A 15,728-nucleotide genomic window follows, 5' to 3' on the forward strand; every position below is an offset into this window, starting at 1 on the left:
ACCGTGAACAGACAAATTAACCTCTCCAACATATAAACTGTGAACTTTAACTGTTGCTCCTTCCAGGGGTTCTTAAATGATTAATGGGATTACCTGATGAACAGTAGAAACGGAGTCTCTGTTCCATCTACATCTAATTTCTTTGCAGGGAAGTTAGCTTAGAAATGAATCTCAGTGCATTTGTGTATGTGTGGAATCTATTGTTCCTACAGTAGATTAGGAACTACTGACAATAGATACTAATGTTGAGAACTTGCATGGACCAGGCATCATGGACTCATCTAATCCTCACACTCCAGGAGACAGGGCTCGGTAACCTCATTACACAGATGAGGAAATGAGGACACAGAGAGCTCAAAGAGCTATCTGAGATCACACAAGTGCTAATACAGACTCAGGGTTCAAACCCAGGCCCTTGACGGTCACAGTCTGCATGCTTCATCCTGCACCCGATGCTCCTCTGGTGTTGATGCAGGTCTCATCAGGGGTTAACACGAGGACCCGCAGTCAGGCTTGTGAGACCCTAGCACAGATCTGAGCACACGCAGTGCAAGTCATGCTGGGTGTTACATTGTCACTATCCGAATGCCCCAACCCAATGATTCTGCCTCTGGTGACTCTGAAAGAGAAGGAACACGGGCACCTTTGTTTGGCTCCTGTTGGACCAGATCCACCGGTCATCTTGCAGCCGGTGCCCCAGAGAAAGCACCATAACCACCATCTCAGTGAGACCTACAAATGTGGTGTTGACCATTATTACAATCAGCGCTGAATTTGATAGCCTGGTTATCATGCTGTTTCTCACCTTGTTAGATTTCATGAAATTAAAGTACACAGACAAAAAGGGGCTTGTGATTCTTTTGTATTTATTGTGCTTGTTATGAAAATCTAAGTACAGAATTCGAGCAGCAAAGCTGACTTCTCCAGGGTGTGTGACAGGGAGGGTCAGGGTCGTGGTCTGGGTGGAGGTGCTGAGGGAGGAGACAGGGAGCTGCCCACAGTGTGCGTTCAGGAGTTGAAAGGACTTGGGGGTGGGACAATTATGACATCATAGATAAATACACATCTGAACTGAGATAACCCAAACCAAAAAGCAAGCAGAGGATTTCTGGGACTGTAGATGATGAAGAAAAGTTGACCTCTCGGTAGCCCCCCCATTACGAGATCTTCCCGTCACAGCAGACGCCTGTTCTCCTAAACACACAGGAAACGATGACAACAAAGTAGACTGTGCTCAGGAGCAGGAGTAAGAGGTAGGTGTAATAGGCGGAGGTGTTCATGAGCTGCAGCTGCAGGGTACCTAGGAGAAGTCATTTTGGTTAGTTTCAAGTGTTCTTTGGAGAGGAGAGCATATACTCACGGAAGTGGTCACAATGATTTATTTCTGGTGATCTGCAAAGAAGTGGCACCCCTGCACCCCAAACCCAAAGAAAGCAGATGCAACCACCATGAGCACCACCACCACCAGAACAACTCAGAATCTAGTTGACAATTCCAGTCAATCAACAACCTCAACTAAATTCAACAGAACCTTCCCAAATATTAAAAAGCAAGGTTGTGTTTTTAAAGAATGAGTCCAAATGGGAAAAATATCTATGATAAATAGCATTTTGCATTTTTTGCCCCATCACATCTCTGAGTAACAATAACAGGTGACGTTTCTTAACCCCTAACCAAACGTCAAACACTTATTCTGAGAGCTTTGCATGCAAGATTCTAATCTTAGTTAAGTTTTCAAATAACCTATGAGATTATCATTTTCAACCCCCTTTTACCAGTAAACTGAGGACAGAGAGAAATAGTTTGCTTGGTGTCACACATTTAGAAAGCACCAGAAATCACATTTCAATCCCAGCAACCTGAATCTGAAGAAGGTATTCTTAGCTGCTCTGTAGTCCTGCATTTCTGTGTGCAATAAATATCCCAGACATCAAAGTTAAGCATAAACAGCAAGTTGAACTGCTGATGTGGAAGCATCTGAGCCATTACATGTTGTGCACCAGTGAGATTCCTATGAAGGGGATAAACCAGGGAAATGTGGTTGTGACACAGTGAGGTGGGGGGAAGGCTTTAGGAAAGAGAACTTGGTACAAAATGGAAGAGAGTGGTTAGTCCAAAATCCCCGAAACCTTAGGAGCTCATGCCTCAGTCACCTGTCTTTCTTAGATATCTAACCTCATGCCCGTGATGTTCTAGGATAATTGCACTTACTCTCCTTTGAAGTTTTGCAAGAAGTACATGATGTCAAGAAGCAATTAACAATGATACTGGGCCTGACTTGCTACTCAATGGACTACAAGGCTGAGTTTCTTCCTGTATGTTTCCCTTTTCTATGCTTTACCTTCATGGAGTCAGAACTCCAGAATCACTAGTATGTGATGTGGAAAGGATCTCAGGAGGAGGGACATGCTCATCACTCATGGCCATGAGTCAGGTCAGATGTTGGCTGAGTTCCAGGCCCCCTGACACCCTGGGAACGGAGGAGGGATCAGCAGGACCATTGCCAGTGCTTCTAAATTCACTGAGAACCTTCATGTAGGGAGAAGGGGTCACCAACTAGTACTGATCCTGTGCCAGCTAAATGGATACCCTACGGGAGACATTCCACATAGGTGACCTTATCTCTGTAATAACTGAGTTGGGTGCAATTGTTCCCAGTTGGCAGAAGAGGGCACTATTGCGCAGAAATAGAAGTAATGTACCCACCTTCGTGCAACTAATAATAAAAGAACTGGGGTTAAAGTGCTGTCTGTGATAGTTGGAAATTCACGTACTTATATCCTGCCCATGGGTCCACCCTGTCTCAGGGTCTCGGTCTTAAGATTCTTGCTCTATATCTTAAAGATGGAATAGAGAACTGAGTAAGTGTCTGAACCATGGATTCAGATGGCCTTTGTTGAGTCCTCATATCTAGCTTTGGAGCTTCGTACAGGGGATTTAAGTAATTTTGGCTAGTGGCCCTCATTGAAAACTTATGGGAAAATGCTACACCACCTCATAGGAGTGTTATGATGAAGAAAAAAAATATGCACATAAGATACAGCACAACACCTTATGTATATCAAGCTCTCAGCAAGTGTCAGTTCATGTATTAGTTACCAGCAAGGGCTAAAACTCAAAAACAATCTAGAAGCAACTTGATATCAAGTTTCTGCAATTATTACAAACAAAATCTACACACTGGGTAAAAAAAATCTACACTGGGTAAAGCCCACTGTTGAAATAATTAGGAGCCCATCAGTTCATCCTCTCATTTAGAGTCATCTTACACCAAAACCAGCATTTAATGTGTTAAGATGACTCTTCGGGAATGATGGATTTACTTAAAATATGCAGTCTATTCTGCAATATCCAGACATTTTGTTTTTTCTACCTTATATCAAGGAAGTCCAAAAGTCAAGTTTATCCAGAGGGAAAAAAGTGCTGTAACATGACACAAAGGCAAACAAAGACAACACTTACTGCTTTCACCTTCCAGACATGCCTTTGTAGAATTAGTATCTAGAAGAAAGGAGAGCAGGTATTAATCAATTGTATTGTCAGTCATTCATATATATTATTAGACAGTGGCACAAATGTGATTAACTATGTGTGCATTAATATGCATGTATATATAATAGAAGATCTGCTAACACAGACAGGAGAGATACTCTGATTAAATGTATGAACACCACATTTTCAGGAATAATTGACTTTTTCTTAACATTAACCAAGGAAGTTCAAGAGGTAATTGATAGGTAAAAATTCATGCTTTCTGCTGCTGTTGTTAAGTCGCTTCAGTCATGTCCGACTCTGTGCGACCCCAGAGACAGCAGCCCACCAGGCTCTCCCGTCCCTGGGATTCTCCAGGCAAGAACACTGGAGTGGGTTGCCATTTCCTTCTCCAATGCATGAAAATGAAAAGTGGAAGTGAAGTCACTTAGTTGTGTCTGACTCATGCTTTCTAAAATATATATATTATACATATTATTTATATATATTTATACAATAACTTTTCTACTATGCTTGATACAGGCTTGATAAAGAACATCAAAAAAAAGAGATGGAGAAATTGGAAAACATAAACTAAATGAAATGGGAGCACTGAATATGAAATACAAAAAGTGAAACAAACTAGATAAAAGTAAAAGATCCTCATGTAGTCCAGTTGCTTTTAAACATGGTTGCTTATTAGAAACATATCTGGAGCTCTGGCCAAAAAAAAGCAATACCTGGGCATTTGTATTTTTCAAAAAATTCCAAGTTAATTCTAATACACATCTGGATTTTAAAAAGTGTTTACAGGTTTTTCTATTAAATGGTAGTTTTGGTGATATAGAATTCTATTATTTTTCTGTTGACCAGTCATGATTCAATGGTATTAAGTGAGTAATAGTTAATGTTAGTGTTAGTCACTCAGTCGTGTCTGACTCTTTGTGACCCCATGGACTGTATAGCCTGCCATGTTCCTCTGTCCATAGGATTTTCCAGGCAAGAACACTGGAGTGGGTTGCCATTTCATGATCACAATAGTGAAAGATGCTTATCAGTTTTCACAATCAATAGCCAAACAAAAAATAAAAGAGAATTACAATAGCAAGCCATAATGGGAACATGATTAACCTAACATATAAAACAATTACATACAGTTTGGGGGGTCAAGCAGAGTGACATTGGAAATGGGAGTGCATACATGCACATGTTTTCATCTGCCCAGCCAATCTGAATTATGACATTTTGATTTCATTTGTTTGACTTAGTTTGAATAAGATGCTAGATTTCTAATTAAAAAAAAAATAGATATGCAACAAGAAACAAATGTTTACTATTTAGCACAAGGAGCTATAGTCACTATCTTGTAATAACCTATAACAGAATATAATTTCAAAAGTAATATATGTGTATAAGTGAGTGACAAAAAAATTCAATTTTTAGAAATTTGGTAATGTTTAGTGAAAAAGTTGGCTTAAAGCTCAACATTCAGAAAACAAAGATCATGGCATCCGGTCCCATCACTTCATGGGAAATAGATGGGGAAACAGTGGAAACAGTGTCAGACTTTATTTTTCTGGGCTCCAAAATCACTGCAGATGGTGACTGCAGCCATGAAATTAAAAGACACCTACTCTTTGGAAGGAAAGTTATGATCAATCTAGATAGCATATTCAAAAGCAGAGACATTACTTTGCCAACAAAGGTTCGTCTAGTCAAGGCTATGGTTTTTCCAGTGGTCATGTATGGATGTGAGAGTTGGACTGTGAAGAAGGCTGAGTGCCGAAGAATTGATGCTTTTGAACTGTGGTGTTGGAGAAGACTCTTGAGAGTCCCTTGGACCGCAAGGAGATCCAACCAGTCCATTCTGAAGGAGATCGGCCCTGGGATTTCTTTGGAGGGAATGATGCTGAAGCTGAAACTCCAGTACTTTGGCCACCTGATGCGAAGAGTTGACTCATTGGAAAAGACTCTGATGCTGGGAAGGATTGGGGGCAGGAGGAGAAGGGGACGACAGAGGATGAGATGGCTGGATGGCATCACTGACTAGATGGACGTGAGTCTCAGTGAACTCCGGGAGTTGGTGATGGACAGGGAGGCCTGGCATGCTGCGATTCATGGGGTCATAAAAAGTCGGACATGACTGAGCAACTGAACTGAACTAAATGTTTATCTTTGTCAGTTTTTCTAAATGGCCTATGCATATCTAATAACAATGTATGAGATATAAAATGTTAAATATATTTGTATAGTATATAAGATTAAGATAAATTAATATAAATAGAAATCTATTATATTTAAATTATTAATGACATCATTCAAGATGCTCCCATTTTTATTTTTTCTGCGCTTGATAAAATATTCTCAGAGAAATGTTAATATGTCTCATTATGATTATATGTTTTTTTATTTTCCCATATATTTCTTCTGATTTTTGCTTAAGGTATCTTTGTTTCTTTGTTGTTAGGTGTCTAACTGTTTATGATGTCTATTTCTTTGTGAATTCACAAAGAAATACCTTTGTACCTCTTTTTGGTATCATTTTTTTTGAATTGTACTTGTTGTTTGAATTGCATCATTCAAAATATTCATCTTTGTTACATTTAAAAATAAATAAATAACATTTTTTTAAGAAAGGTAATTGATCAGGAAAGAAAAAAGTGCTATAGGATGTCTTAAAGGCAAACATAAGCAAAACTTACCACTTCCATCTTTCAGACAAGCTTTTTTAGAACCAGTATCTGTAACTTATAAAAGCAAAGGAAGCAAGTATTAATCAATTGTCCACACTCATTATTTTACAGTGAGTGCATATGTATGTATAATATGGTATCTGTGTATATATACATACACATATGTATATAATCTATTGACAGATGACAGTAGAGATGATCAGTAAAACTATAACAATGATGAGCCCCACAATTTCAGATATTTGGTCTTTTCCACTTTAAAACAGAGAAGTTCAACAGGAAGAAAGAAAGACTAAAACATGACATAAAGATAAATCTGTACAAAAACTTACTGCTTTCATCGGTCAAACAATCATTTGGAGGCTCAGTAGTAGGAGGCTCAGTAGTAGGAGGCTCAGTCGTAGGGACAAGTGAGGTGACAACTACAAGAAATGAGAACAAGTATTAATGAATCATCTGTGCCCATTATTTGATACTGTGAGTATGTTTCAGCAGTAAAGAATCCACCTGCAGGGCAGTAGTCACAGGAGACACAGGTTTGGTGCCTGGATCAAGAAGATCCCCTGGAGGAGGGCACAGCAACCCATTCTGATAGTCTTGCCTGGAGAATCCCATGGACAGAGAAGCCCGGTGGTCTACAGTCCATGGGGTTGCAAAGATTTGGACACGACTGAAGCGGCTTTGCACGCATGCACATATGTTTATACGTGAGTGTATATTGCAATCAGAGAAGGCGATGGCACCCCACTCCAGTACTCCTGCCTGGAAAATCCCGTGGATGGAGGAGCCCAGTAGGCTGCAGTCCATGGGGTCGCTCAGAGTCGGACACGACTGAGCTACTTCACTTTCACTTTTCACCTTCATGCATTGGAGAAGGAAATGGCAACCCACTCCAGTATTCTTGCCTGGAGAATCCCAGGGACAGGGGAGCCTGGTGGGCTGCCGTCTATGGGGTTGCACAGAGTCGGACACGACTGAAGCGACTTAGCAGCAGCAGCAGCAGTATATTGCAATATATATGTATGTGTAATATACATATATTCCTTTACAATGGGTTTATTCACTAAAAGATAAACAAATCTCTTATTAACATGCATTGGTTGAGGCAGAAACAATAAAGTAATAAAGTTTTATAATCAACTCTATGTGTTTAAGTTCTCTTTCTCAGTGAAGGTTGGTCAATAACTAGGACCAGATTAGATTTATTTCTCTGTAAAATCATTTCATTAATATGTACTTCATGTTATATTCTTAGCTTTTATCAAAAACAAAATAATTTTAAGAAACAGCATTGGAAGTTTGCTATAGAATAACATTAACCAAAATGCCATCATTAGCTTTACAGCCATTAGAAACCCTTGGAATGCATTTGTTTCAGAATTGTGTTCAGGTAAAACACATTATGAACTGGAATATCTCTCTAATATGGTAACCGTCACAATGAAACTTATATACTTATTTTTTTCTCATTACAAGAAAAATTAAAACCTAGTACTTTTAGTGTCCTTAAGTAGGACTCTTAAAGCCACGATTACATTAAACTGCAAATTTGCTTCTTTTCTATTAGAATAAAAATTAAAATTTAGAGCTACTTTTGTAATTTTATTTTTAATTAGTTTTAGAAGAGGATATAAATGTATATGATGAATATATGAATAGGTACAGCCATGTCATATTCTGGAAAGCAAGTGTTTTCTCTCATGTTATTTCATTTGTTCTTTATTGCAGCCCCAGGACAAAACCAAGACAAGTGTTCAAACCTGATGTGATCATTGGATAAACTAAGAATCAGAGAAGATAAAGACTTACTTCAGAAATTCGGACTGGGGCATAGCAAACATCTATGCACATTCTATGTGCTTGGTTCCCACGGCTTTAAAAAGGTTTCCTGCTGCTGCTGCTGCTGCTGCTGCGAAGTCGCTTCAGTCGTGTCCGACTCTGTGCGACCCCATGGACGGCAGCCCACCAGGCTCCCCCGTCCCTGGGATTCTCCAGGCAAGAACACTGGAGTGGGTTGCCATTTCCTTCTCCAATGCATGAAAGTGAAAAGTGAAAGTGAAGTCGCTCAGTCGTATCCGACTCTTCGCCACCCCACGGACTGCAGCCTATCAGGCTCCTCCATCCATGGGATTTTCCAGGCAGGAATACTGGAGTGGGGTGCCATTGCCTTCTCCGAAAAAGGTTTCCTAGCCACAGGGAAAAGCACAAAATGATTCCTTCTGATGGGCGCTTTGGAGCCTTTGGTCTGTTAGGTGAACATGCAGGACATTAAATCCTGAGTCCAGTGAGTTACAGGACCACTGCCAGGGCCAAGGCACATCCCAGCTCTCTGCCCACACTGCATGGACATGTCCAGCATCTGCTCACAGGGGCTGCTTTGAGATGTCATGCCTGGATCACAGGTGACCCTAAGTCATCAAGGAAAGTGTATATTCTCTTGACTATAATGCATCCTCCTTGGGCAGTAATTCACCCCAGTGTGTCCATCCGTACATCCCTCCAGACCTGGCATGTGCTAGGGCTGCAATAAAAATATCTTGAAAGACCTTTTCTAATAGCAAGAAATGCATTCATTATGTAGAATGGGAGTAAGTTTGTACACTTTAGCATCACCCAATCTTTGATTACAAATTTTATCTTATAGTGGTATGTAAAATACAAATTTCAAAAACCTAAGCCCTTAAAAAACCACCTGGTCAAATTATTCTTTTTGCTGAGCTGCAATTTGGCTCCCTTATACTAACACCATTTTGTCATTTAATAACTCATTGCTTTGGAATTGTAAAGGAGAACTGAATTGAGAATGACTTTGCCTGCTGAAGGACATTCCTGAAAGATGTATAAGTGTTGTTATTTCCTGACCAACCAAGATCCCCAACAGTGAAGATCTGTTGTGTGCTAAGTTGCTCGATGCTTTCACATATGTTGTTTCATTTAATCCATACAACAACTCTAACACTTAAACATCATATGATCTTAATATTTTGGAAGATGAAACTGAGGGTGAGAGAAGTAAATTTTTTTCTTTTCTATGTTTCAAAGTCTATCCTATTTTAATCGTATGGGGAGATAGCTACCATTAAATGAAACATCATTTTATCAAGACATATTTGTTTGTTTTTCATTAACACTTAGCTGGAAAGGTGGGTATTGCCTTTGAAAAACAGTATTTGGGGAGGTTATATTTATATTTATATTCACTTACCTTCTTTTATTGAAGGAAAAATAATCTCTTGATCAATTCCTCCTATATTTTTCTTGTGTTTGACAACACATACATGTTGTTTATCCATAGAGTTTTCGGTCACAGTCAGCCAGCTGAACTTCATGTATGTGTCCTTGGTCTTCATGGTATTTCCCTGCTGGGATGGCAGAGCTCTTCTGTCATTTTTTGCTCTCCAAGAAACTGTAATAACATCAGGGAAAAACTTCTCCAGGAGACAAAGATATGTTCCAGCATTATCATGGTTGATTTCAGCAATTGAAGGAAGAAAAACAGTGGGCTTGGGGGAAGTGTCTGCCTCGAGGTTTCTCTCTGTAGGGCAATATGGAATAGTAATTAAAAAGAATGGTTAAAGAAACACCAACATGTTGTGGCTTGGAAAACCTAGTGAGTAGTTAAAGGAACAAAAGGCTACTGCTCACTATGGCCTTTCATCCACAGTACGTTGTTAGGTGCTTGCTGCTAAGTCACTTCAGTCATGTCCGACTCTGTGCGACCCCAGAGATGACAGTCCACCAGGCTCCCCCGTCCCTGGGAATCTCCAGGCAAGAACACTGGAGTGGGTTGCCATCTTATTCTCCAATGCATGAAAGTGAAAATGAAAGTGAAGTCGCTCAGTCGTGTCCGACTCTCAGCGACCCCATGGACTGCAGCCTACCAGGCTCCTCTGTCCATGGGATTTTCCAGGCAAGAATACTGGAGTGGGGTGCCATTGTCTTCTCCTGTTAGGTGCTTAGTACTGTTCTATTTTTAAAGGCCAGAGAAGTTCAAGACTTCATGGAACTTGCCCAAAGTCACAGCTGTTAAGTAGCAGAGCTGGATTATAACTTGACCTTCACTTTTTCTCCATATGCAGAGATGGGGTGCATCTTGTGTGCGTGCCAAGTCCCTTCAGTCCTGTCTGACTCTTCATGACCTAATGACTATAGCCTGCCAGTCTCCTCTGTCCATGGGATTATGACTTTTAAATATCCCATATAAATACCCCACATCAAGACTTCCAACATTCATGAACATGTTTATTGATTGAATCCATGCTTCCTACAGTGGAAATGTGGAGTCCCAATCACTGGACTGCCAGGGAAGTCCCCAGTTAGCTTTTCAAAAATCTCTTTTGTTCTATAATACTGGAGCCTGTTTTGAAGTGGATGGGTGGGTGGTGGGAATAGGGGTGGCGGGGGCAATGGGTAACTGATGGTATCTGTATTGGTGAAAATCTTTGCTAGCTTCTAAACTACTTCCCTTTCCCATCCTGTGTTTTGCAATTTATGCTCTCTTTGTCCAAATAACACATTCTCATATTCTGCAACTCTGTGGACTCTCACTCTTCATTTAACTGATTCTGGAATGAACCATAAAAATAAATACCCAGAGAAAATTTATTGGTTTTACAAAGCAATATAGTTACTTTTGAGAATGGGAATCAACACCCATGTGTACTTGACATGTATACTGTGAAGTTGAACTTTGAGCTCCAGATGTGGATCCCATGCCCGATTCTGAAGGGATGAAATTCTCTTTATTTCTAATTTTATATGACCTCTCAATTTTATACCTGAACCACTCTAGATTTTGGAGTAGAGCAGCATGTTATTTATAGTGCCTTGATTGTATAATGGTATTTCCAAAACTTCTATTAAAAATGTATTATTAGTCCCAAACTCCTAATTTGGGATTAGCAGATACACACTACTGTATATAAAATAGATAAACAATAAGAACCTACGATGTAGAACAGAGAAGTATATTAAATATCTTGTAATAACCTTTAATCGGAGAAGGCAATGGCACCCCTCTCCAGTACTCTTGCCTGGAGAATCCCATGGATGGAGGAGCCTGGTAGGCTGCAGTCCGTGGGGTCACTAAGAGTCAGACATGACTGAGCGACTTCACTTTCATTTTTCACTTTCATGCATCGGAGAAGGAAATGGCAACCCACTCCAGTGTTCTTGCCTGGAGAATCCCAGGGACAGGGGAGCCTGGTGGGCTGCTGTCTCTGTTGCACAGAGTCGGACACGACTGAAGCGACTTAGCAGCAGCAGCAATAACCTTTAATGGAAAAGAATCTGAAAAATAATACATACACAAAAAAACTGAATCACTTTGCTGTACACCTGAAAATAACCCAACGTTGTGAACTAACTATACTTTCATGTAAAAAAAATGTATTTTCAGAAAGGCTCTTATACTAAACCTATCAAGTAATCTACTTAGAATTTTTCCAAATTCAGAAAATGTTCACCAAAAGCACATTTTATTTTGGAATTTCATCTGAAGTTTTATCTTGAGAAGGAGATCAGCCCTGGGATTTCTTTGGAAGGAATGACGCTAAAGCTGAAACTCCAATACTTTGGCCACCACATGCGAAGAGTTGACTCATTGGAAAAGACTGTGATGCTGGGAGGGATTGGGGGCAGGAGGAAAAGGGGACAACAGAGAATGAGATGGCTGGATGGCATCACGGACTCGATGGACATGAGTCTGAGTGAACTCCGGGAGTTGGTGATGGACAGGGAGGCCTGGCTTGCTGCAATTCATGGGGTCGCAAAAAGTCGGACATGACTGAGCGACTGAACTGAACTGAAGTGAACTGAATAATACACAATATTCTGGCTCTCGGTGTTTTCCCTATAATGAATTTGCCCCCTAAGGCTGCTGAACTGCTTTACTGCCACTATTTTCTTTTTTTCCACCAGCTGCATGAAGTATATATCCTGACAAGGGATCGAACCTGTGCCACCTGCATTGGAAGGTGGAGTCTTAGCCATTGGACCACTGGAGAGTCCTTCACGGGGAAATATCTTAAGAAGGGAGAAATTGGACTTCTCATCTGAGAAGAAAAGACATTTCTTGGGAACTTCTGCCTGTGCAGCAAAGTTCCTGGTTTTTCTTCTAAATCAGTAAGCAGACAGGGTTGATTTTTCACTCATGTTGTAAATAAAGTTGGGTTGTAATGTGCTATTTTAATTTTATACATCTTGCTTTTAGTACAAGTGGTATTTTACACATTATAAAAGCAAGACACTATATTTCTCCAGCCATATACTTTGTTGATAGTGATTTAGGTCTTCCCTCTTTTTTCCCCCCTCTCATTTTTCTTTTACAAACTAAATAATTGAAGCTCTTTCACACTTAAATAAGAATTTGTAATTCATGAGATTTCTATCTATATTTAATTGGCTTCACTTCTTGATCATTTTCTTTATAAACTAAAACTTTTTTCTGATAAGTATGAGCATGAAGCCCAAGCTTACTGGTTATATATTTTAGAGCCAATAAATGTTGTTGTTAAAAATGATATCAATTAAATTAAAGGATTAAGATTTAAAGCACATAGAACAATAGGACATATAAAAAATAAACATATTTTAATCTCATTTTTTCTTGCCATGTACCAAAGTCTGCTAAAGTGAGACAGATACCTTCCAATTCAATATATGTGTGTGAGGGAACCATAAGATAACCTTCCATTTGTTAATAGTACAGCTGCATCCTCTGAAGAATTTCAATTCATCAATAGTTTGACTACCAACACTCTGCCTCTTGGATGCAATTTTCCCTTTACATTTGAATAAACACCTATCCAACTCGTATGACGTGTTAGCCAACAAAACATACAGTGCTCCGTCGTGTCCAACTCTTTGCAACCCCATGGAGTGTAGCCCGCCTGGCTCCTCTGTCCACGGGCTTATCCAGACACGAATACTGATGCATTAGACAACGTGCTAAATACTTCATCACACTGTCTCATTTAATTCTCATACAACCCCTGCTGGATAATACTGTTATACTATTTTACAGATTAGGAGACTGAGTCCAGAGAATAACGTACATGTTCACATACGTAGTTAGTGGTGGATCGGAAGTTCCAGGTCAGCCTGACTCCAAAGCCCACTTTCTTTGGAAATACCCCTTCAGCATCAGGAAAGGAGACATGTTAACTCATAAAACTTACCTGTAATGACAAACTTCAACCCTGGGCCAAATACTTACATGATGATTATGTACATTATACATGAGCCCTTTATAGAAGTCCACACAGACACGAAGCCAAATTTTTTATAATATTTGTACAGTGTTGTCTATGCTCTCCTTTACCATGTGAATTTGTGGTTAAATCTCTACATATAATTCCCATCCACATTCCCATTTTTGGGAAATATCATTCCTATTTAATTATTTCTTACCTTCCATTACCTTGAAAAAAAATTATATTCTTCTGATACCTACCTGTGACAATGAGTTTTGCTCCAACATTGAAGTTTTTTATGTAATTATTCCACAGTGATTCAAGTCATATCAAAAACTTTAGACTAATTAGCTTCTCTGATTTCTTCAAATTCTAGTAGAACTATGATGACTTGGAATTCAAGACACTAGGCTTCTGGTCCTGGTTCATTTCGCTCCTAACAAGCTCTGTGGTTGAGCAAATCAAGTAAACTAACGCCTTGGGTACCTTATTTATTTGAAAATGACCGTGCTACTGTTAAGTCAAATGACCATCCTTATTAGTGTTTTGGTGAGCTCAAAATGAAACAAGATCTGAAAAGTCATTTGAATAATAATTATATAGAGGTAAGAGATTGTAAATATTACTACATTATCATTGATATTATTAGTAGTATTTTTATTTGTGATAGTTGTGTGGTCCAACATGACATTTTAATATCATGGGAGCAAATCTTGCCTATCTGATGGGAGTTCAGTATCTGGGGTTTACAAGTAGATCCATAGCAACGGATGATTTGTTGGCATCCCTCTGTGTTTTGATATGTCTGGGATTCTCCAAGCCTGTATCACAGCTTTTCACACACCCAGTTAATAGGCAGTCATTTGTTCTGTCGTATTTGCTGCATTTCCAGGGTGAACAAAATCAAAGGGAACATTGGCTAAAGCCTAACGTATGCAGCCAGTATATGGAATGTCACTTCTGCTGTCCACAACAAATGGCTTTTTCCCCAACAACATCACAATCTATGGGTAGCTCAAGATTTTACCAGAAATTTCAGCTTCAAAAAATCTATCCAGTTCATATCCAAAGTTCAGCTTGCAGCTCCAGGTATGGGCCTTATGACAAATGACCACAAAAATGGCAGGATGCCTGCTACTCAAATTCTCCTTTGTTAAGTTGGATTGCCTCATCTTATCAGCTGAGGGTCACCATTTCATGAATGACATTACATTTTGGTGCCCATTGCATTGATGCTTTGGGAGCATAAACATATTTGTTTGAAGACCATTTCCTCCATTTTATAAACTGGATATTGAAGGCAATGTCCCCTTTTTACTTCATTTTCCTACTAAAGACTTCCACATTGAAGTTCTTTTTTTTAATTTTGTGGTGGGAAAACATATTTGAAAATTTGGTGTGCTTATTTTAGTCGGTTAATATGGGGTATTTATTCCACTACATTTTTTTTCTTGCTTTCTTTTTTTGTGGTTTTAATTCACTTCTTTTGGATTGAGATAGAAGTGACACATATTCTGAATGTTTAATAAATGCACATTCATGTGACTTACATGCATGATCTTTGTGAGGGAAAGAGACGTCATTTCAGTGCTATGATTAAAAGCAAGAGCATTGCTTTCACATGTGAGCAGCAATACAAAGTATGAGCTATTACTAATAGTTAGTTACAGAATCCAGGTCAGGCTACAGAAGGGTAAATATTCAGGATATAAAGACATGACTTAATGTTTCAAATATCACATAATGATCCAGTCCTCTTACTTTGACAAGTCTCTACTGGATCCCAAATTTTGCCACAGTAGCTAGTCATGTGACTTTAGGCAAGTAACTAAACTTCTCTAAACCTCAGTTTCTTTATCTATAAAATGGAAATGAAAGGATTACTGGTGAAGAAAGTAAAAGGCATTGAAACTACGTGTCTGCTGCGAAGTCACTCCAGTCGTGTCCGACTCTGTGTGACCCCATAGATGGCAGCCCACCAGGCTCCCCCGTCCCTGGTATTCTCCAGGCAAGAACACTGGAGTGGGCTGCCATTTCCTTCTCCAATGCATGAAAGTGTAAAGTGAAAGTGAAGTCGCTCAGTCGTATCCAACTCCTAGCGACCCCATGGACTGCAGCCTACCAGGCTCCTCCATCCATGGGATTTTCCAGGCCAAGAGTACTGGAGTGGGGTGCCATTTCCTTCTCCGATCATGGTGTCTATCCTTCAGTAAATATTAACTAATATTAAAATTCTCTTTAATGGCATGGTTTGAGGCCATTTCATCAAAATCTTCCACCAAACGAAAGATACGTTTTTTTTTATAAGCAATAACTATTACACCAAGCTCAACAATCCAAGACGTACTACTTCTGCAGCCATGGACCATAG

At 39.5% G+C, this 15,728-nt stretch overlaps 1 gene segment (V, D, J or C); it reads right to left on the minus strand.

Moving 5' to 3' along the window:
• Positions 1 to 1,045: 1,045 nt before the first annotated feature.
• Positions 1,046 to 15,728, minus strand: part of LOC129658548 (T cell receptor gamma constant 2-like) — a 32,646-nt gene continuing 17,963 nt past the window's right edge. The window contains 5 exon segments of the C gene segment in view: positions 1,046 to 1,300; positions 3,463 to 3,501; positions 6,174 to 6,218; positions 6,497 to 6,586; positions 9,370 to 9,699. Of these exon segments, the coding sequence occupies positions 1,158 to 1,300; positions 3,463 to 3,501; positions 6,174 to 6,218; positions 6,497 to 6,586; positions 9,370 to 9,699 (647 nt within the window).

This window comes from Bubalus kerabau, chromosome 8 (genome assembly GCF_029407905.1).
Source record: "Bubalus kerabau isolate K-KA32 ecotype Philippines breed swamp buffalo chromosome 8, PCC_UOA_SB_1v2, whole genome shotgun sequence".
NCBI lineage: Eukaryota > Metazoa > Chordata > Mammalia > Artiodactyla > Bovidae > Bubalus > Bubalus kerabau.